The 24,700-nt window shown below is 40.1% G+C and overlaps 1 protein-coding gene across 2 annotated transcripts; it reads left to right on the top strand.

The window, feature by feature from the left end:
- The first annotated feature begins 62 nt into the window (after positions 1–62).
- Positions 63–23,756, top strand: LOC133522624 (tetraspanin-1-like). 2 transcript variants are annotated; one of them, XM_061857998.1, is made up of 7 exons: positions 63–324; positions 2,486–2,717; positions 3,036–3,181; positions 16,993–17,160; positions 18,679–18,801; positions 20,827–20,961; positions 21,982–23,756. In XM_061857998.1, exons 1-6 carry the CDS (start codon positions 259–261, stop codon positions 20,944–20,946), a joined length of 855 nt encoding a protein of 284 aa, XP_061713982.1. In that variant the 5' UTR covers positions 63–258; the 3' UTR covers positions 20,947–20,961; positions 21,982–23,756. The 2 variants fall into 2 exon arrangements, with proteins under 2 accessions (XP_061713982.1, XP_061713981.1); XM_061857997.1 differs by lacking the exons at positions 20,827–20,961; positions 21,982–23,756 and having other exon boundaries at positions 18,679–19,187.
- Positions 23,757–24,700: the final 944 nt, after the last annotated feature.

The following is a 24,700-nucleotide window of genomic DNA, read 5'->3' on the forward strand; positions in this document are numbered from 1 at the left end:
TAAGTATGTCAAATAAAAATAATAAAAACGTTGTAAAAGTTCTTGGTGCTGCCATACACAAATAATTCATGGAAGCCATATGCAAAAATTAAATGTCAAACGTCAATCAATTATAACAGCAACTATTTGCATCGTTATCGCTAAAACAAATGCTCTAAATAAACACATTTATATCGTAATTAGTAAATGGTACGCAGTCCGCGAATTTAGCCAATAAAACAAGTGATCCGTTCGCGTTTAAAATTTCATCTAGTCAACATGGGGATGTCGCGCTGCTATTCACTTATGAAATGTTTGCTGATACTGTTTAACATCGTATTCCTGGTAAGATCTCAATAAATCTTAACTTATCAATGAAAACGGTGTCAAAAGTCAAGTGTGTTGTTAGATATAGTATGTTGTAATCGTAATTATGTTTCTATAGGGTTAATTAGTAGATGTTATGTTATGGTCGTATCGCTCAGCACGTAGCGTGGAGGGCGCGTTGAAAGAATCCAGATGCATTGCGCGCCGGCGGTGTGCATCGCCGACCCGCACCTCATTAAGTCTAAATTAGGAAAGCTTCCTGGGCACTTCCTTCTCATTATGTAGTCCACTGCAGTCATTGTTTATTATCTATAAAAACAAACATAGCAGGTTCTACATACTAGATTGTAGGGAAAGTTTATTAGTACAGTTGAGTTCAGTATATTTATCAGTAACTTTGGAATGATAAGGATAATTATTTATTACTTAGTAGATAATTTAGAAGTTGTATTTGGAATTTATATTTATAAAGTATTTATGATAAATATTTTTAGGGAGTTTCTAAGAAAAATGGCTCACAAAGTTTTTTTTTGTAATAGAGATCTGAGTACATAAAATGCATAGCTGCAGTTGATTGATAGGCCACTTTCGCCTGCTATAAATAGGTGTTGCAACTGGGGCTATTATCAAACCAGTTGTGCATGTTTGTGTGGGAGGCAACATGCTCCAACAATGCACTTTGCTGTGACAACACTGCATTAGTTAAATAACTAAGTTGTATGATTTTGTAAATCTTAAGTTTATCTAAAAAAAATGTTTTTATTTTTATTTGTATATTAAACTGTTATTTAAAACTTTGTGGTAATTTTTTTGACACTATCTATTTTATGTAGTTATTTTAATATGAAATTATAATATGTATAGGAATAACAGTTCTAAAATTAGTAAAAGTAAATTTATTATCATAACAAGGAAAAACAAACAAATCAATAAATGTTGTATTGCATAATTAAATGATTTTCATTAATCTAACTTACTTTTTTTAGATATAAGGACATAACTGTATTCTACTGAATAAACTATTGTAAATTGTAAAACATAAGTTCATTTGAAAAAAAAATAATTTGTTTTTATTTATATTTATTTTGAATGCAGTTATTTAAACTGTTATTTACAACTTTGTGGTCCTTTTTTTGACAATATGATTAAAGCTGTCTAGCTTTCCACACACACTCACAGGGTAACATGTATGCTTTCTAACATTAAGTATAACACCATGTATTTCTATGCATCAATGTACATGTAAATATTATAGGACATTATTACACAATTTGACTAAGTCCCACGGTAAGCTCAATAAGGCTTGTGTTGAGGGTACTTAGACAACAATATATATAATATAATATAAATATTTATAAATACTTAAATACATAGAAAACACCCATGACTTAGGAACAAATATCCATGCTCATTACACGAATAAATGCCCTTACCAGGATTTGAACCCGGGACCATCAGCTTCGTAGGCAGGTTCACTACCCACTAGGCCAAACCGGTCATCAATTGGTTGGACATGTATGCAATAAATGACAATAAATTATCAAGCTTTTCGGAGGTTTATTTTCTGGCTTGCTTTTAAAATCAGATGATGATGGAGAGGTGTTACAAGTAGTTGGAAAGAATAGAAAGAATAAAATAAACTTATTAGAAGGTACTCTAACTACTCTTTGCATTTCAATTTTCTCATTATCTTTAGGAGTGGTATTTAGCAGGGCTTCTTTACACTAGGGGAGACAATTAGTACCTAACAAATTTTTCACGTTATTTCACTCAAAGGACATACTTTATAAATAATACAATACAACACTAACAACAAGTTATTTTTATCTTTATGGTTTTAGTAAAAACTCCTCATTTCCTCATTAATATTATTATAAAAAAATGTCTGAATAGCAAAATATTTTTTCAACCTGCTGCCAATTGACTCTATCTATTCTGAATACAGGGTGTCCTATATATTATACTACTCTTTGATATTACTGTTTCATTTTCGGAAGTATTAACAGAATACTATTTGAAATAGGTACTTTGTTGGAATGCTCCTTTTGACCGCCAAACCATCAACTGACTCGCGCGGCAACAACCTACGTGCATTCCGATAAGTTTCACGGTGACGCGCCGTGCACGATAGGTTAGGATAGGGTAGTTCTGGTGTTTTAACTATGTCAACATTTTACAGGTGATAGGCCTAGCAGCCTGCGGGTTGAGCGTCTGGGCTCTATGGGAGGGCGGGGCCTCCGCCAGCGTCGGCGGGACCGGCGCCGGGGACGCTGCCGCGGCACGAGCTGGGCTCTGCGCTGTAGCGACTTGGGGCGGAGTACTTGCGTTGGGCGCTATTGCTGCGTTATGGGGAGCGGCGCGCGACGCTCCATCGCTATTGGCTGCTGCTTTTGCGCTTTTAGCGCTGTGTGGTGTGTATACTTTGTAAGCTTAGCTTGAATGTCTGAGGTCAATAGGAATGCCTCAAGTGCTCTGTATCGCCACTTGGGGTGGAGCGCTGGCATTAGGGACGATGAGGAGCGCCGAGCGACGCCCAATCGCTGTTAGCTGGTGCCACTTAATTTTGTAGTTATCCTTACTCAGTATATTTATGTATTCAAAAATTCACTCTGTATGTGTTATGCATATAACAGGAGTGGTGTGTCTTCAGAATTTTTTTTCTAGTTAATTTTGGTCAAGTTAAACTTTTACTGGTCTAATCGAATACCTATTTTAATTTGTATAATCAGGTGTGGCGGAGGCAGCAGCAGCTTGCTGGGGCGCGGCACACTTACCGCAGCTCCGGCGGGCGTTATCACAGCGCTTACACTACGCGGTCCGTAACGAGTACGGCCACGGCGCCGCCACGCAGCTCCTCGACACCATTCAGGCCGAGGTATTATACCTGAACACAACACACGTGTACGTCAACTGTAGCTGCGGCGGGCGTTATTGCAGCGCTTGCACTACGCGGTCCGTAACGAGTACGGCCACAGCGCCGCCACGCAGCTCCTCGACACCATTCAGGCCGAGGTATTATACCCGAACACAACACACGTGTACGTCAACTGTAGCTGCGGCGGGCGTTATTACAGCGCTTGCACTACGCGGTCCGTAACGAGTACGGCTGCGGCGCTGCCACGCAGCTCCTCGACACAATTCAGGCCGAGGTATTATACCTGAACACAACACACGTGTACGTCAGCCGCAGCTGCGACGGGCGTTATCATAGCGCTTACACTACGCGGTCCGTAACGAGTACGGCCACGGCGCCGCCACGCAGCTCCTCGACATTATTCAGGCCGGGGTATTGTTGTCCAATATCACAGTAGATGGCGCGGTAATAAAAAAAATGCTATTTATTAAGGTATAAACCCATTACATACCAATTTAAAAATTATAGTTACAATTACAATTATTATTAATTAATATATACCTATTACACTAAACTAAGCTAAGATTAAAAAGGCGTAAGTGAAACCTTACTCCTACAATAGCATGTTTCGTACACAGTCTTAACAATGCTGTTCGCCGATTCGCTCACTCTCCCGACAAACGACCAATGCCTTTTACGCATTATAGCGTAAAAGTCATCTACTCTGTTCTCGGCGAACATACCAGACGCACTACACCGCCACGGTAGCCGTAACATTGCACGAAACGCGTTGTTGTACTGTACTGCAGTCTATTGAACGAACGTTTCGTGAAATGGTACCACAGCTGACTAGTGTAGGACGCCTGACACTACGCCTTGAACAAAAATAATATCATAAAGTAATATCGGCCTACCAAATTCTTGTGAAACTTCCGAAAGCTTTTACGGCTTTATGGAAACTTTTCTCAATTTACACATTGGTACGCCTGATATCGACAATATACGCTGTTTTTATGTCCCAGCTGCCCAGATACAAAAATGGCAATTTGATAAAATGATATATCGTTTGGACAAATGGGGGCAATCTATGTTTAAAGTTTTTTTGTTAGGCTATACTTTTGTACGTTATAGTTTATCACGAATGAATGCGATGATTTCTGATTTTTCAATCAAACCGTCAATTATAGTATCTGGGATATAAAACCTAGCGTCCGACTGAAACAGTTTTCTTTTGCCGAAACCGAAAATAGTTTCGGCGCGGCCGAAACGCTCAGAAGTTTTTTGGGCCGAAACCGGACCTTCTGAGTAGTGTAAATATGTATGTTCCATCTCAAAACTATTCCGCCAGAGGGCGCCACTTGGTAGTTCGGCAAAGATCCGTTAGATGGCGCCACTTGGTAGTTCGGCAAAGATCCGTTAGATGGCGCCACTTGGTAGTTCGGCAAAGATCCGCCAGATGGCGCCACTTGGTAGTTCGGCAAAGATCCGTTAGATGGCGCTACTTGGTAGTTGTTCATTGATCCCCGTCAGATGGCGTTACTTTGTACGTGTAAGTAAGTTAGTTATCGATGAATTTAAAAAGTTCGGCAAAGATCCGTTAGATGGCGCCACTGCTGCCCCTGGCCCTACCGCCGCCTTGCCTCAGTTTAGGTATTTGTCTCCCGACGTGTTGCATCAGCCGCCAATGTGGCGCCGACGGCCACCTGCAAATTCCTACGTGGGCGTCGAGGTCGATCGAGATAAGAGAGAGAATAAGTTAGATTTAAAATATGCATATATATATCGGCTTATTTTTCTTTTTGTATACCACGTCGGTGGCAAACACTGCCCGCCTGATGGTAAGCTGTCACCGTGGCCTATGGACGCCTGCAACTTATTTTTATACCACGTCGGTGGCAAACACTGCCCGCCTGATGGTAAGCTGTCACCGTAGCCTATGGATGCCTGCAACTTCAAAGTCGTTACATGCACGTCAGCCCGCCGCATTCCCGAGTCGAGGTCGATGGCCTAGGAGCCTCGCCCCCTCCCCCGCCTTCCCCGCCGCTACCGCAGCCACCTCCCCGCCCTCCCACTGCCACCTCCCCGCCCTCCCCCGCCCCCTCCCCGCCGCTGCCGCCGCCGCTGCCCCTTGGTAGTTGTGCATAGATCCTCGCCAGTAGGCGCTACTTTGTATGTTTCTAACGCCACAGATCACGTGTACATTTTTGAGTCAAGGTCGAGATCGATGGCCTCGGCTCGCTCCCCGGCCGGTGCGGTTGGTTTTGGAGCTTGTGGTCAACAAATATATGGACTTTGTACTTTTCCAACTGCCCAATAAGTTTGTTTTAAAATATGCATAGAATACCCAGGTATTCAAGAAAAAATACATTTTTCTACCAGGTTGTAACATCTCTATATTATGTAATAGGTATTTTTTAGCTGACCTAATTCCGATTCCTGGTACTGGTGAACTTATTTATACCACGTCGGTGGCAAACACGAATACTGTCCGCCTGATGATAAACTGTCATCGTAGCATATGGACGCCTGCAACTTTTTTTTATACCACGTCAGTGGCAAACACGAATACTGCCCGCCTGGTGATAAGCTGTCACCGTAGCCTATGGATGCCTGCAACTTTTTTTTTTATACCATGTCGGTGGCAAACACGAATACTGTCCGCCTGATGATAAACTGTCACCGTAGCCTATGGATGCCTGCAACTTTTTTTTATACCATGTCGGTGGCAAACACGAATACTGCCCGCCTGATGATAAGCTGTCACCGTAGCCTATGGATGCCTGCAACTTCTAAGTTGTTACATGCGCGTTGTCGATCACTGGTATTAGTGAACATTTTTATATCACGTTGGTGGCAAACAAGAATACGACCCATCTGATGCTAAGCAATCACTGTAGCCTATGGATCATGCGCGTTGTTGATCATTAAAGTATGCGAAATGTTGTGAAATTGCATACGGCGCGACCTGCCTGATTGTAAGTGTAGTCAGTGTAGCCTTTGGACGCCTGCAACTTCAAAGTTGTCACATGCGCGTTGCCTCGCCCCAGTTTGCGTGTTTGAGGACTACTAACGTATTCTAATCTAGAAGAACTTGTGTTATACAACTATTTCTACAAGTCATGGAATTGAATAAATATAACATCACCCAATTTCTCGATCCTGCATTATATATATGTACTGAGACGTCGGTGGCAAACAACCATACAGTCCGCTCAAGTAAGCACCCTAGCCTATGGACGCTTGCAAGTACTATTGTATGTACTGGTGAATGTTTATTTTCGGTTGGTTTTGGTCAGATAAACGCCAGTCCATACAATAAGTATGACCATTGGGCGAGGTTTTCGACAGAGGGGTAAGCTCTTAAAGGCGACTCCGGTTTAAATGCTCTAAGGATTGTAGGCATTTAACGGAAAATTTGAGGAAATATTCAACCTTAAACGCTTTGAAATAAGCTTCATTAATAATTCACGAGAGCTGATATTTGCTTGTAATTTCATACAAAATATTAAGGACAGTAGACCTTATTAACCTTAAATACGGCTTACCATATTACCATACCGCATTAAACCTTAAGCACTTTGAAATAATACAATACTTGATTCACGAAGACTGATATTTGCTTGTAACTTCATACAAAATATTAAGGACGGTAGATCTTATTAACCGTAAAACTCTATCTGTCAAAATCAAATATATTCTAGATTAACATAAAGAATAATGACAAACAACGATCAACTCTAAGTACTAGAAATAAAGTAGAATTTTACTCAAATCGGCCGGCTGTAATGCGACATGCATAATTGAGGCGATGGAATAAAAGTTTCACTTTAAGGGGCTCCCTAGTGCCAATGACCTTCGATCTGAATCCCCTTAGTTACCTTACCTTACCATAGCTAGTAGCCAGCTTACCATATTTACTTCAAGTTTATTGTCTTCGAGATATTTGGCATCAAAGTTGAACAATTTTAGGCCAAAAAACTGGTTTTCTGGACATAACTTTTGTGTTAGTTAACTAGTTAGTTAAAATTAAAATCTCTGACGAGTTTTTAGAGACGACAGACGAACCCAAATGTGTAGATTTCGTGTATGTAAAACCCTTCACAGCAATCGAGTAACGAAAAAAGTGTTTTTATAGACAATATTTAAAAAAATCATAAATAAATAAGTGTTCATGTTTCTTTTAAAATCGGCAGACCAGAATGGAGATAAAATATTGAAGACCCGATAGCCGTTCGTCATAAAATTCTATCTATAGTGCAAATGTAGGAGTAACGACTCAAAACTTGTCAAAAATCTGGACTGGGGACTGTGACAAGAACAAACAATAGCAACGCCTTCTCTGCTACTCCTACTGAAAGATAAATAGGACTATCCCGTTCGGTCATTTCCCCCACCGCTCATGCCATGGTTCAGAGAAATGTTATCATAAATGAGACCACATTACCGGCAACCTGCCACTACCGCATACGCATTCTAAAATTTATTAAAAATCAGAAAATAACAATGTAGTACGTAATTGAGCTCGTTGTGAGGCTGTGGTTCAGTAACAAGGGGTTGGGGTATAATTATAAATGCGGAGATAGCGACGGAACAAATATTGCTTTCATCTCATCAATCGAGGCGCTAGCACCTGACGTGGACATCTACAAGTGGGAGGCAGCCCGGAGCGATCTGAAGAAGCTGATCAAAGAGATTTTGGAGGAGAGGTCCGTCCTCCAGTTACACTCGGGATACCATGCGGAGGGGCTACTGCTGGAGGTGCTAAGGAAACACAACATTAGATCATTGCTCTCCGTGCCTGTCAAACAGAAAACTTTAATCTGGAAAGACGCGGGGTTGTGGTTCGTGGAGGTGATTAACCCGAAAATCATAAAAAAAATATATGTGTTTGCGGACTGAGAATAATTGTATTTGTATGCATTCCAAAAATAAAAAAGTTTAAAAGTGAATGACTAATTATTTATTTATTTACCAATCATTTAGGTATTTTATAACGTCCCCATGCAAAGGTTTTAATACCATCGTCTAAAATTAACCCTTTACCGCATACGAAGCTATGTATGGTGGATATGATATTCAACTATATTGACAACTGTTAAAGTTCAAATTTCAACAAATATCTTTATAACATGTGTAAAGGGGTTAATCTCTTTTTCATTCTTTTAATTTGTACATATTGTGCTTCATCATCATCATCTCAGCCAAAAAACGTCTACTACTGGACAAAGGCCAAATTATACATGTTATCATAAAGAGGTTTACGTAAGTCTAAACAGCAAGAGTATTTATTAAAATTTAATCGTTGTCGTACAGGAGCGGCATTAATACCTTTCGTTCTTTACACATTTAATTTTGTTTATGTCGTCTGAGGCTAATATACACGCATACATTTTTGGTCTTAACGCAACCAATTCTCGCACTATTCTCCATTTGTTTTCATCCTTCATCATGCCTAAAACTTTTTATTGACTTGTGGTAAATTATATACATTGTTATGAGAGGTCACATTAGAGTAAATTGTCTATTTATAAGGGGACTCTACGTGTTTGCTTCGGCTCCACGCATGCATACCAAATTGCAGGTCCTGAGATTATGTAAATGACAGAGATAATAATTAAGTAAGTAAATATTCTTTATTGCACCACAAACAAAACAAATTTAAAAACAGATTTACAATGTAGAGAAAGGTAGCAACAGGCGGTCTTATCGCTGTAAGCGATCTCTTCCAGACAACCTTAGGGTATCAGGATATAAAGAACAGTAAGTTTTTATAACAGGTAGTGCACGAATATATTAGAGGAATAGGAAAATTACACAAACATTAAGCAGACAGTACATACAGTACATTTACAATTTAAATAAACAAATAAATATAACAATACATACCAATATTAAAATAAATAAATATTAGTTACATATCTAAATATACATACATACATACATACTAGAGATGTGCCGACTAGTCGGGAAAGCCGACTATCCGGCCACATTTATAGTCGGCGACTAGTCGGCGACTAGTCGGCAATATGAGCCGAATAGTCGGCTGCCTAGATCTTCCAAAAAAATAAGGAAATAAAATAAAAAACCACCATACTCGAAGTGTTTGCCGATTTACCCAGTCCACCTCGCGAAATAAGTACTTGGCATTGATTACACTTCACTTTACTTGAATCATCTTCAACATCGTCAAAAAATGTCCACACGCGTGATTTTCTTTTAGTCATAATGTTTATAAAGATCACTACTTGTTTATTTAAACTTTTAAACAACAATTACGATTCGTTATGTATGTTTTTCTAATAATAACACACCGGAGCAACAAGTGAATCGGAAAGGTAAACAAAACTAGTCAAAACATGAAAACGCAACCACGTGCGGCAGCGAATCAGGCGACCCGAACGTTCCCGATTACGCCCGAACTTAGGCGAAGACCATAGTCGGCTACGCCGACTAGTCGGCCGACTAGTCGGCCACCTGACTGCCGACTAGTCGGCTAGTCGGCTAGTCGGCCAAAACCGTAGTCGGCACATCTCTAATACATACCTAATATAACACAGTGACACATTAAGAGAGACAAGTAATGATTTTTCAGTAGGGTTTTAAAGCTAATTAATCCCTTGCTTTTAGATTAAATTGTCTTAAAGGACCTCTGCGCTGTTGGCTTCGGCCCCAAGCATGCCTCCCAAAGGTCCCGAGATATGGAAAGGACAAACAAACAAAATAACCAACTAACTAATAACTGGAACTGGAAGAGATCCCTGAAAGGGATAAGTTCGCCTTTGTACACATGATGTGTTTTTTTTTCTGTTTTATGTTTCTTTTTGTACAATAAAGTGTTTTACTACTACTACAATAATAATAACTCTAGACCCTAGCTAATTACGAGCGTGAGCTCTAATATGCCCTCGTAAAGCCGAAACTCTGTCGCAGGTGGGGTAGTAAAGTTGACGAGAATCATTGTAGGTATAATTATAGGAGGGTTTCGGTAGGGATTTACCTATCTGACGTTTCGCATCAAGGTCAATGAGACTCGTGCCTTCAAAGTTCTTTACACTTGTTTTAAAACGAGAACGTCATTCTGACCGCAGAGATGCATAAGTACTCCTCCCATTTGTCAGGTGGTATAGCGTAGGTGGCGCGTAAGCACGTCCTTATTACGTAGGTGCTGCCCACATTGCTTCCGATTACCAGTTGATAGCTGGGAATAGAAAACGGCTTTCCAGTCCATTCTGCGTTTAAGATCGCGTGCCCAACACTGAAGTTCTTAGTCGATGCAAGATGCCTGACATGGAGGCGCTCTTAATGAAGGGTCAGCTAAGGTGGTGTAGGCATGTTTGGCGTATGGCGGGTTGCAGACTGGACTGGAAAGCCGTTTTCTATTCCCAGCTATCAACTGGTAATCGGAAGCAATGTGGGCAGCACCTACGTAATAAGGACGTGCTTACGCGCCACCTACGCTATACCACCTGACAAATGGGAGGAGTACTTATGCATCTCTGCGGTCAGAATGACGTTCTCGTTTTAAAACAAGTGTAAAGAACTTTGAAGGCACGAGTCTCATTGACCTTGATGCGAAACGTCAGATAGGTAAATCCTTACCGAAACCCTCCTATAATTATACCTACAATGATTCTCGTCAACTTTACTACCCCACCTGCGACAGAGTTTCGGCTTTACGAGGGCATATTAGAGCTCACGCTCGTAATTAGCTAGGGTCTAGAGTTATTATTATTGTAGTAGTAGTAAAACACTTTATTGTACAAAAAGAAACATAAAACAGAAAAAAAAACACATCATGTGTACAAAGGCGAACTTATCCCTTTCGGGGATCTCTTCCAGTTCCAGTTATTAGTTAGTTAGTTATTTTGTTTGTTTGTCCTTTCCATATCTCGGGACCTTTGGGAGGCATGCTTGGGGCCGAAGCCAACAGCGCAGAGGTCCTTTAAGACAATTTAATCTAAAAGCAAGGGATTAATTAGCTTTAAAACCCTACTGAAAAATCATTACTTGTCTCTCTTAATGTGTCACTGTGTTATATTAGGTATGTATGTATTATGTATGTATATTTAGATATGTAACTAATATTTATTTATTTTAATATTGGTATGTATTGTAATATTTATTTGTTTATTTAAATTGTAAATGTACTGTATGTACTAATAAAATAAAATAAATAAATATTATAAATATTATAGGACATTATTACTGTCTGCTTAATGTTTGTGTAATTTTCCTATTCCTCTAATATATTCGTGCACTACCTGTTATAAAAACTTACTGTTCTTTATATCCTGATACCCTAAGGTTGTCTGGAAGAGATCGCTTACAGCGATAAGACCGCCTGTTGCTACCTTTCTCTACATTGTAAATCTGTTTTTAAATTTGTTTTGTTTGTGGTGCAATAAAGAATATTTACTTACTTAATTATTATCTCTGTCATTTACATAATCTCAGGACCTGAAATTGGTATGCGTGCGTGGAGCCGAAGCAAACACGTAGAATCCCCCTTATAAATAGACAATTTACTCTAATGTGACCTCTCATAACAATGTATATAATTTACCACAAGTCAATAAAAAGTTTTAGGCATGATGAAGGATGAAAACAAATGGAGAATAGTGCGAGAATTGGTTGCGTTAAGACCAAAAATGTATGCGTGTATATTAGCCTCAGACGACATAAACAAAATTAAATGTGTAAAGAACGAAAGGTATTAATGCCGCTCCTGTACGACAACGATTAAATTTTAATAAATACTCTTGCTGTTTAGACTTACGTAAACCTCTTTATGATAACATGTATAATTTGGCCTTTGTCCAGTAGTAGACGTTTTTTGGCTGAGATGATGATGATGAAGCACAATATGTACAAATTAAAAGAATGAAAAAGAGATTAACCCCTTTACACATGTTATAAAGATATTTGTTGAAATTTGAACTTTAACAGTTGTCAATATAGTTGAATATCATATCCGCCATACATAGCTTCGTATGCGGTAAAGGGTTAATTTTAGACGATGGTATTAAAACCTTTGCATGGGGACGTTATAAAATACCTAAATGATTGGTAAATAAATAAATAATTAGTCATTCACTTTTAAACTTTTTTATTTTTGGAATGCATACAAATACAATTATTCTCAGTCCGCAAACACATATATTTTTTTTATGATTTTCGGGTTAATCACCTCCACGAACCACAACCCCGCGTCTTTCCAGATTAAAGTTTTCTGTTTGACAGGCACGGAGAGCAATGATCTAATGTTGTGTTTCCTTAGCACCTCCAGCAGTAGCCCCTCCGCATGGTATCCCGAGTGTAACTTGAGGACGGACCTCTCCTCCAAAATCTCTTTGATCAGCTTCTTCAGATCGCTCCGGGCTGCCTCCCACTTGTAGATGTCCACGTCAGGTGCTAGCGCCTCGATTGATGAGATGAAAGCAATATTTGTTCCGTCGCTATCTCCGCATTTATAATTATACCCCAACCCCTTGTTACTGAACCACAGCCTCACAACGAGCTCAATTACGTACTACATTGTTATTTTCTGATTTTTAATAAATTTTAGAATGCGTATGCGCTAGTGGCAGGTTGCCGGTAATGTGGTCTCATTTATGATAACATTTCTCTGAACCATGGCATGAGCGGTGGGGGAAATGACCGAACGGGATAGTCCTATTTATCTTTCAGTAGGAGTAGCAGAGAAGGCGTTGCTATTGTTTGTTCTTGTCACAGTCCCCAGTCCAGATTTTTGACAAGTTTTGAGTCGTTACTCCTACATTTGCACTATAGATAGAATTTTATGACGAACGGCTATCGGGTCTTCAATATTTTATCTCCATTCTGGTCTGCCGATTTTAAAAGAAACATGAACACTTATTTATTTATGATTTTTTTAAATATTGTCTATAAAAACACTTTTTTCGTTACTCGATTGCTGTGAAGGGTTTTACATACACGAAATCTACACATTTGGGTTCGTCTGTCGTCTCTAAAAACTCGTCAGAGATTTTAATTTTAACTAACTAGTTAACTAACACAAAAGTTATGTCCAGAAAACCAGTTTTTTGGCCTAAAATTGTTCAACTTTGATGCCAAATATCTCGAAGACAATAAACTTGAAGTAAATATGGTAAGCTGGCTACTAGCTATGGTAAGGTAAGGTAACTAAGGGGATTCAGATCGAATGTCATTGGCACTAGGGAGCCCCTTAAAGTGAAACTTTTATTCCATCGCCTCAATTATGCATGTCGCATTACAGCCGGCCGATTTGAGTAAAATTCTACTTTATTTCTAGTACTTAGAGTTGATCGTTGTTTGTCATTATTCTTTATGTTAATCTAGAATATATTTGATTTTGACAGATAGAGTTTTACGGTTAATAAGATCTACCGTCCTTAATATTTTGTATGAAGTTACAAGCAAATATCAGTCTTCGTGAATCAAGTATTGTATTATTTCAAAGTGCTTAAGGTTTAATGCGGTATGGTAATATGGTAAGCCGTATTTAAGGTTAATAAGGTCTACTGTCCTTAATATTTTGTATGAAATTACAAGCAAATATCAGCTCTCGTGAATTATTAATGAAGCTTATTTCAAAGCGTTTAAGGTTGAATATTTCCTCAAATTTTCCGTTAAATGCCTACAATCCTTAGAGCATTTAAACCGGAGTCGCCTTTAAGAGCTTACCCCTCTGTCGAAAACCTCGCCCAATGGTCATACTTATTGTATGGACTGGCGTTTATCTGACCAAAACCAACCGAAAATAAACATTCACCAGTACATACAATAGTACTTGCAAGCGTCCATAGGCTAGGGTGCTTACTTGAGCGGACTGTATGGTTGTTTGCCACCGACGTCTCAGTACATATATATAATGCAGGATCGAGAAATTGGGTGATGTTATATTTATTCAATTCCATGACTTGTAGAAATAGTTGTATAACACAAGTTCTTCTAGATTAGAATACGTTAGTAGTCCTCAAACACGCAAACTGGGGCGAGGCAACGCGCATGTGACAACTTTGAAGTTGCAGGCGTCCAAAGGCTACACTGACTACACTTACAATCAGGCAGGTCGCGCCGTATGCAATTTCACAACATTTCGCATACTTTAATGATCAACAACGCGCATGATCCATAGGCTACAGTGATTGCTTAGCATCAGATGGGTCGTATTCTTGTTTGCCACCAACGTGATATAAAAATGTTCACTAATACCAGTGATCGACAACGCGCATGTAACAACTTAGAAGTTGCAGGCATCCATAGGCTACGGTGACAGCTTATCATCAGGCGGGCAGTATTCGTGTTTGCCACCGACATGGTATAAAAAAAAGTTGCAGGCATCCATAGGCTACGGTGACAGTTTATCATCAGGCGGACAGTATTCGTGTTTGCCACCGACATGGTATAAAAAAAAAAGTTGCAGGCATCCATAGGCTACGGTGACAGCTTATCACCAGGCGGGCAGTATTCGTGTTTGCCACTGACGTGGTATAAAAAAAAGTTGCAGGCGTCCATATGCTACGATGACAGTTTATCATCAGGCGGACAGTATTCGTGTTTGCCACCGACGTGGTATAAATAAGTTCACCAGTACCAGGAATCGGAATTAGGTCAGCTAAAAAATACCTATTACATAATATAGAGATGTTACAACCTGGTAGAAAAATGTATTTTTTCTTGAATACCTGGGTATTCGATATTTATTTATTATTCACATACAGAATAGAATAGAATAGAATAGAATTTGTTTTATTCATAAACACACAAACAGTAATAGACAGACATAAAAGAGAACATAGTGAGAGTAAAGTGTCACGAAATGGCCTCATCTCAGCATGTTGCTGGCGACTTCCAGCGCTGATCTTCCGATGAGACCATCGAGTGCGAAATAGTCACGGAAGATAACAGAAAAAAGGAAAGAAACATAAAATAAACATGACGAACATACTTAACACTAAATAAAATTGCACGGACGAAACGAACGTCCAGTCTGTACCGGTCCGGTCGGATCGTATCGTGGTGCGGCATTAAGCGTGCGCAACTAGCGCCAGGTCAGCGGTAGCTACACGAATTAAATCCAGTGACAGATTTGACAAACATAATAATAAGATGAAACTCATAATCTCAATCCGTTTTCGATCATGAAAACCATAAAACAAAGTTGACTAAAATATGTAAACAAAAGAAAAACTAATAGTAGCATAATCAGCTTAAATAAAATAACTATTATAAGGATGGTGTGTGGGGAATGGTGTCGATTCCATTGCGGAAGGAGCAAAAACATTGTGGTAAGTAATAATAGTCTTGACTACAGGCAACTTGTTTCCAATCTGCAGGTTTCCTCGACATACAGATATACTCGACTTTGCTAGTTAACGACATAATTAGGTTTAGAAACTCCCCTTTTCTAAAAAGTGTGATGTAAATGTTACCAGATGTAAGTAGAAATAGTTACAACTTTTAGATTAACATGAAACATCCCGTACTGTAAGTAAAAACATGTATGTTTAACATTACGACTAGTACCTGGATAAATATCGAATACCCAGGTATTCAAGAAAATATATATTTTTCTATCCGGTTGTAACCACTCTATATCATGTGCTCTTGCAAATATGCCCGTATGCATATTTTAAAACAAACTTATTGGGCAGTTGGAAAAGTACAAAGTCCATATATTTGTTGACCACAAGCTCCAAAACCAACCGCACCGGCCGGGGAGCGAGCCGAGGCCATCGATCTCGACCTTGACTCAAAAATGTACACGTGATCTGTGGCGTTAGAAACATACAAAGTAGCGCCTACTGGCGAGGATCTATGCACAACTACCAAGGGGCAGCGGCGGCGGCAGCGGCGGGGAGGGGGCGGGGGAGGGCGGGGAGGTGGCAGTGGGAGGGCGGGGAGGTGGCTGCGGTAGCGGCGGGGAAGGCGGGGGCGGGGGCGAGGCTCCTAGGCCATCGACCTCGACTCGGGAATGCGGCGGGCTGACGTGCATGTAACGACTTTGAAGTTGCAGGCATCCATAGGCTACGGTGACAGCTTACCATCAGGCGGGCAGTGTTTGCCACCGACGTGGTATAAAAATAAGTTGCAGGCGTCCATAGGCCACGGTGACAGCTTACCATCAGGCGGGCAGTGTTTGCCACCGACGTGGTATACAAAAAGAAAAATAAGCCGATATATATATGCATATTTTAAATCTAACTTATTCTCTCTCTTATCTCGATCGACCTCGACGCCCACGTAGGAATTTGCAGGTGGCCGTCGGCGCCACATTGGCGGCTGATGCAACACGTCGGGAGACAAATACCTAAACTGAGGCAAGGCGGCGGTAGGGCCAGGGGCAGCAGTGGCGCCATCTAACGGATCTTTGCCGAACTTTTTAAATTCATCGATAACTAACTTACTTACACGTACAAAGTAACGCCATCTGACGGGGATCAATGAACAACTACCAAGTAGCGCCATCTAACGGATCTTTGCCGAACTACCAAGTGGCGCCATCTGGCGGATCTTTGCCGAACTACCAAGTGGCGCCATCTAACGGATCTTTGCCGAACTACCAAGTGGCGCCATCTAACGGATCTTTGCCGAACTACCAAGTGGCGCCCTCTGGCGGAATAGTTTTGAGATGGAACATACATATTTACACTACTCTTCTGCCGAAACATGATTTATATGCCGAATCCTGACGAAACTAAAACCGAAACTTAACGGACACTTAAAAACATGATTTCTAAACTTTGCTTCGTTCAAAAGTTTCAAACTAACCTTTTGTTATGTTATCTGTCACTAAACAACTATCAACATTACTTCTTGTTCCCCAGCTTAAATGTTGCGGCGCGGAAGGCGCTCGCGACTGGCAGAGCTCAGTGTGGTCCCGCGCCGAGGCCGGAGCCTCCGACGCGGCCCCTCCACAGCCCGATGATGTAGCTTTAGACCTGTCTGTGACTGCCCCTAACTCTTACTACTATGTGCCGCCTTCATGTTGCTTGGTGAGTTATATACTTGGTATCTGTAGTAGTAACTAAGCCCAGCTGAGTGTGGTCCCACGTTGGAGCCGGAGCCTCGGATGCCGCGCCTCCGCAACCTGATGATGTAGCCTTAGACCTGTCTGTGACCGCCCCTAACTCTTACTACTATGTCCCGCCTTCATGTTGCTTGGTGAGTTATATACTCTGCTTCTGTAGTAGTAACTGCTACACTCGGTATTACTAGAGACTGGTGTAGCGACAATAGCCTGATGATGTAGCCTTAGAACCTGTCTATGACTGTCCCTAACTAACTTTTACTACTATGTTACTCCTTCATGTTGCATGGTGAGTCATATATTCTTTATCTGTGGTTGTTACTGTGACACGAACTACTACTTGCTGCTATCATGTTGCTTGGTGAGCTTATATACTTTGTATTTGAACAGTAACTGCTACATTAACTAAGTTCTATAGTCTTGCAATAGTTGCAATGTAACCCTTGACTGACATATCCGTCACCGCACCTCCTGAAGTTTAACACCTGAAGACATTGGATTTGTTTAACAGACTATGGTCTAAGCCTGAAAAACCATCTGAGTTTAGGTACAACAACACAACAAACTTACATCAACGACACAACAAGCTTTTATTTAACTTACAATGTTTGTATGTGTTCTGGTCAAATCTTGAAAGCTAAATTAAAATCACTTCCCCTTATTCGATTGAGCTGAAACTTCACATAGTAAGTCAGGTGACAATGCAATATTACAGTACTATTGAGCGGATCTGGTGATGGACACTGAAGGTGGCCATAGAAACTCTGATAAAACAATGCAACCTAATTGTGTTTGGTTTTGTTAGAATTATCTTGTACAGCCACACGCTAAGGCCGACTGGATTACTAAGGTGGGAGGCGATAGCAAGGGATCCTATTGGCCTGTCCCTACTTCCCTAGCCCTAATTTATTCTATGACAAGGATGTCTGTACCGGGAGACCTATCGGTAACAGACGGATTCCCTACGGGGGGGGGGGGGGGGGGAATCAAGGTGGTTGGATGGATACTTGCTGCCGATTGTCCAGGCTCAAGCGATCGATTAAGGCTGAAGGAGTCTTATGCCACAGCAAGGGTTCCTGTAAAAAGGTGGTGGATGGCAGTCTCCACTCTCAGAGTGTCGCCCTGAGCAAGCAGAGGTTTTGGGTATAGAGGTAGTGAAACACCAACGGAAAATTGGTATCTGATTTATTCACAATTTACATTTCTTTACATACACAACTTTACCTATAGCACACATATGTAAATCTTATTTGTATTCCATCCGTGTAAAGTGCAACTAAGAAAATATGTTTCTGCTGGCTTATGCCCTAGATTAGATCGGCGTGGATCAGCGCGATGCGCTGACGAAGTTTGTTGCTTAAACAATCTTGAAGAGTAGTTGTGTATAATAAATGATTGACTGATTGCCTGTTGAAAGAAAAGGTATTAGTTATCCTGCGTTATTAGTTTTATTACCAACATGCTTTGTTCGTTACGTGGACAGTCAACCGAGGAGGGCGGCGACTCGGCTATGTGCGCGGAGGCGCGGCGCGTGCCGGCGGCGTCGGGCGGCGCGGCGGGGCTGCACCAGGCGGCCTGCGCGCCTAAAGTCATACACGCTTTAGAGGTCAGTTATGCTTCAATGGGAATACAGTTCGCAAATTCTCGCATACCTAATACGCTCGGCTGCAGAACAGGGGGCCCTATCGAGAAAACCGAAATTCGCAAATTGCGGGGATCTCGCTCTTTTACTCTCACTAAGACGTAATTAGAGTGAGAGAGAAAAATTCCCGCAATTGACTAACTTCTATTTTCGCGGTTATAGCCCTGAAGCTACAGAATTCGTGTGCGAAGTGTAATAATGGTATTCATGAACGCGCTATAAGCCTCAGTTAGCTATTAATCGTTTGTCCTTATCGGTTATCTTGACTTAAGTATGTATTTGTAATAAATTAACTAATTGAGGCTTGTAAAGTTTTATGAATAAGGAGGTATATATGCAACTAAAATTACATGAATTTAACTATAGATACTAAATGTATAATAACAAAAATGTACTTTATTTAATATTGTTATAACATAACTGCAAGTTTTCTGGCGTTGTTTATTAACACATCGCTCATGTTATTAACGGATCATATTGATAGTTCGTATAGTTTCAATTACAATTACAAAAAGTGCATGAAGAAAAAACGCAAACAAAAAATACAATCAAAAATAGAACATACAGGAAGGACATGCGTATTTTTTATGCTAGGGAATATGCTAGTCAGTTTGCTCTGGCTCCTACACTAGGCTCAGCCTGTCTCGTAGGTAACCCAGACTCAAAAGAGTTTATACAATTGATACTTAAAGCCTATAAGAAGAGGAAATGTGTGTGTGTGTGTGTGTGTGTGTGTGTGTGTGTGTGCGTGCGTGCGTGTGTGTGTGTGTGTGTGTGTGTGTGTGCGTGCGTGCGTGCGTGCGTGCGTGCGTGCGTGCGTGCGAGAGTGCGTGCGTGCGAGTGTGCGAGTGTGCGTGTGAGTGTGAGCGTGAGCGTGTGCGTGTGCGTGTGTGTGTGTGTGTGTGTGTGAAAAGAGAAAGTGGTTATTTATCAACTTTTAGAAGTTCTTCTATATTCTCGTAAGAGAGGGAGCTGAGCCATAAAGATATTTTTTTCTGAACTTCCCTAACAGTACATTTTTTGATGAGAGTTTTACTATTAACTTTGTTATATACAAAAGGATGGATGAAGTTAGGCAGACCTTGAGCAAAAGCTGATACAGTCGGAGGAACTGGGACTTTGAACGTGCGCTTTTGCAGCATGCATTCGTAGTTGGGAGACATCAAGACTGTTTTGTGAATCCTTGACACCACCCGCAGAACAAAAATACCACGAACGCTGAGGACACCCAGATTGCTGTACACTAGTTTGGTAGGATATCTAATTGGTTTTCGAAGGGAGACCTTGATAAGAGCTCGTTGCGCCCTTTCCAGTGTAAGCATGTAAGTTTTGCATGTTCCGCCCCAAGCAGTTATACAGTAGGCTAGTACAGATTCGCAGATACTAATGTAGACTGTTCTAAGCAATGACTTGCGTGCCTAGTTTCGTAAATTTTTAAAAACGTAAATAAGTCTGCGTACTCGATTTGCTGTGGTTATTACGTGGTTCTTGAAATCCAGTTTTTCGTCAATTACCACCCCAAGATATTTTATGGCAGGAGCCCTGTCGATCGGCTGGCAAGAACAGGGAGTTGCTGGTGATTGGGTTCGGTTGCAAGTGTGAATTTTGATACTGGGTGAAGTAGAAGGAGCTGAGGCTTTTGTTTTATGTATTTATATATTATATATATCGTTTTCTAAGTACCCTCAACACAAGCCTTATTGAGCTTACTGCAGGACTTAATTTGTGTAATAATGTCCTATAATATTCATTTATTTATTATTTAATTAAAGAGACTGTAAGTCTACAATATTAGTAATTACTGAGAGAGACTGTTTCTAACCCCCTTATTCATAAACGTGTGCTAAAGTTGACAAGCTGGTAACAATCGTTTGTCCCTTTCCATCATACCTATACGTCGGAAAGGGACAAACGATTGTTAACGGCTCGTCAACTTTAGCACACGTTTATGAACAAGGGGGTAAGTAAATAAGAATGATATGTATGCAGTCGGGCGCGCGGCTGCCGCTCGCAACAGGCGCGGCGCTGCTGGCGCTGCACGCGCTGGCGCTGCTGCTGGCGCTCGCGCTGTGTCTGCGCGCGCGCCCCGCGCCGCGCTACAAGGCCTAGGCCACCCACTTACAGGTAAACGTGCCACTATATCTACTACTTTTTATTTTACCTACACATATATCATAATCCCCCTATGAAGCCTTCAAAATCCGTAAATAATGGCCGACATTACTATATAAACTGTTTTGTTACAACAAATTTCTTATCTGTGAAATGTTGTAATTCGTTCATAACTACATCAAAATCGATTTGGTTATGACATTCAAAGTTGGAACATCTCCGAAAAAAAAGCGATCCTATTTGACATTATTATTAATATCACTCGAAATGCCTTTTTGTTCCAAATGAAATGTCAATTGCATACAATTATGACATATCTCGCGTGTTAGTTTGTATCGAATGATACGGAAATGGGCTCCCGACTATAGTTTGTCTCAGAATTAAAAAAAAACTACGAATGCGTGACATGCGTGAAAAGAGTTTTCATTTACCGCCATTTGACGTACAGTTTATCTTTTAATTAATTAAGTATAAAATGAATATATTTTGTTATTTTTAAAGTAACTATAGCAAAAGTTTCACCACACACCACATATCCGCGAATTTCGCCAAGAGAGCAACGATGTCCTAACGTTGGCTGGAATTTGGGTTAGTGAATATATCATAGAAAGCTTATAATATGTGTGTAGATAAAATAGTGTATGTAGCTGTACATAATTAGGCATTAAAACTCGTGTGTTTTAATGCCTTTTATTATGTAGCAGTCACATAAACTACTATAGCAAAATTATATACAGTATTATTTATAAGGCAACATCCAAGTTTTGCAACCACTGCACAGCATCAAGTCTAGTAGATCATCCGGGCACTGCTGGATGCTGTGCTCCACGGTCCGGTCCTCGGTGCCGCAGTCGCATAGAGCTGAGTCTCTTCAACCCCACTTATGCCGGAAGAAGTTACATCGTCCATGCCCGGTTCTTAAGCGGTTTAAGCGAAACCATAGTTTCCTAGGAAGGTCGGTCCCCTTGCTCATGATAGTCGGATAGATATTTAGGGGTACCGTCAGCTTGCCTCATCCATTCTTGTTTCCAGAGCTGCTGTCAGTCGAAGGAGTAACAACTAAGCTGATACCAGGGATATTTTGAACCTTGTCGCGATAGCAATAAGATTATTACTTGCGTGCGGCGTCCTGCTACAAGGCCTAGGGTCACTACACCTACGATTACAGCTAAAGGTAAACTGAGTCAGGGCACTTTGAACCTTGCTGCGATAACAATACGATGAAATTTCAACTTGCATATGAATTGTCATTACGAGCATGAACTTTTAAGTTAAATCGTGTTCAGGCGAGAAATTTAAACCTTTAATTTATCATCTTTATCTGCCGTCTGCTTCCTTTGAAAGTAAATAGCTGTAAATTAGCTAACGTTATAAAAAAAATCTACCTGTAAAATGAGATGGCGATTCCATCGATATTCAAGGTCATATTTCGCGCCTGAAAAAAAAATACTTAGATGGGACATCAAACTTGATGTAAGGTCCTTGGTGACGGGGTTCAAAGTTGTCGATTATTCTATTCATTAGACTATATGATAAAGTAAGTTGCGATATGACAGCAAAGTAAGAACGCCAAGCACGAAGAATTTCGTACATCGAACCACCTGTTGCTATCTCTATCGGACGCGCATAATTCTATTGCTATTCCGCCGATGACGCCGGCGGTCAATGCCACTTAGCGAGCGAGACAGCTTAGAAATACCGGGTCAATGTGAAATTCTTCGTGATTAGCGTCCATACTTGAGTTGAAATTTCGAGTCTGAGAGAAGAAATGTAATTGCGTCAACGAAACAACGGGATTAACCTTTTAACCGCCGCAGTCTGATATATACTCGTAAGACAAAACTTCGTATAACTTTGTACCGGCGGTGAAACGAGCACGCTCGATGAAGAATTCTGAGTGGTTAAAAGGTTAAATATTCTACCCGTAAAAGCAATAATAGACTCGACTATGACATGTTAATAAATTTGACGACGAATTACGATAATTATTGATTAATTTCTACTTTTAATAATATACATATCTGTCATATTTTATACAACTGCAAAAATACTCGTTTCGTAACTTTTAATGTATCATTACTTGCGAACTATTGGTGTCATCGACGATGACGCGCAGATTTAACAAATATAACCTTTGATTACATGACAATACGAGTTAAGGCACGCGTCTTCGTGAATGACACGATCTATATGTTTATATAATAGTTACTTCAAAACCGCCTGTATTCAATGGAGGCTAGCAATCTCATATATTTTAGACAACCCATGACAGTTTAGTTAGGTAACCCATGACACTGTTTATTATTGTTTATATAGGTGTAAAAAAAAAGGAGGGAACCGTTTAAGGCCATATTTGGGAAAACGTAGAAGAAATATTATTTTGACGCAATTTTTTTTTTCTATACGGCAGGTCGTTCAAGCCAACTCTCCATCAAAGATAATTTGAAATAGAGGTGTATTGTCAAAGTAAACTTTGTAGCGACGTTAATGTACTCTCATCTCTCGACACGTTATATAAAACTTTTAGAACGCCATTTGACTTTGATCCTTATTTTTTCACTGATATGTGTTCAATTTGTTACATATCAAAAAGTGGCGTCATCTTACCGGGCACTACCTAAACGTTATGGCGCAATCGCTAGAAACGATGCTGCTATACCTTTGGCCTTTGATCTATTAGATGGCGCCACTCTTTGATATTTAACAAATTGAACACATATCAGTGAAAGAATAAGGATCAAAGTCAAATGAAGTTCTAAAAGTTTTAATTATGTTTCGAATGATGGCAGTAAATTTACGTCGCTACAAAGTTTACTTTGACAATACACCTCTATTTCAAATTCTCTTTGACGATACCGAATATATCCTTAAACAGATGCACACTATTTTTGTTACACCTTGTATTTTGCTTCGAATAATTGTTATACTTTTAAGAATATTATTTAATTTCTTACGCTACGTCACAATAATGTATAGTGCCATAACGTGTTCTTACTCACTGCCTGCATATAACATATACTGCCCACTGAAATAACAGGTATATTTCAAACATAATAATTACATTTTTGACTATTTGTTTTTACCAAAAGTGTTATGCTGGTTTTCATAACACATGTAAAAGGGTCAATTACTTTCGGAAAAATCGACGTCTTTTCTGTGAATATTACAAAAGTCAATTTTTAAGAAGTACAATTTTTTAACTTGCCTATAAGGAAACCGGCCAAGTGCGAGTCGTACTCACGGGGTTCCGTACCATTACGAAAAAAGCGGCAAAAAATCACGTTTGTTGTAAGGGAGCCCCAATTAAATAGACGCGTTTTACCTACCATTAAAACGCATATTAATTTACTTACCTTATTCGAAGCTTATTTAATTGAGATAGGCTGCACGTTTCCCGCCGGTTATTGCTATCTCTTTCTATACCCCTTCTACTTTTCTCCCTCCACCTGGCAGTGGGGATGACTTTGGTTCATTCCCAGATTTCAATTTGTTCTTCATTGGATCGAAATTAAACCAGGCAGAGTTTACTCATAAGCTTCGAATAAGGTAAGTAAATTAATATGCGTTTTAATGGTAGGTAAAACGCGTCTATTAATTTGACTTGACCGTTATTCGAAGCTTATTTAATTGAGACATGTTTGTTATCGCCTGGTGGAGGACTTAAGATGCCAATGTGACATAGAATGTATAAAATGTATACTAGTTCACTTGTGGGATGTAAATATATATGCTAGATTGTTTCAAAATGAAC

The sequence above is a fragment of the Cydia pomonella genome, chromosome 11 (genome assembly GCF_033807575.1).
Source record: "Cydia pomonella isolate Wapato2018A chromosome 11, ilCydPomo1, whole genome shotgun sequence".
Classification (NCBI taxonomy): domain Eukaryota; kingdom Metazoa; phylum Arthropoda; class Insecta; order Lepidoptera; family Tortricidae; genus Cydia; species Cydia pomonella.

Bases quoted from the DNA above. Each gene is read 5' to 3' on its own strand.
- LOC133522624 (XM_061857997.1), top strand. From the start codon at position 259: ATGGGGATGTCGCGCTGCTATTCACTTATGAAATGTTTGCTGATACTG. The intron at 3,182-16,992 runs GTATTATACCTG...CTTGTTCCCCAG, and splicing joins TCGACACCATTCAGGCCGAG to CTTAAATGTTGCGGCGCGGA. The intron at 17,161-18,678 runs GTGAGTTATATA...TTACGTGGACAG, and splicing joins TGCCGCCTTCATGTTGCTTG to TCAACCGAGGAGGGCGGCGA.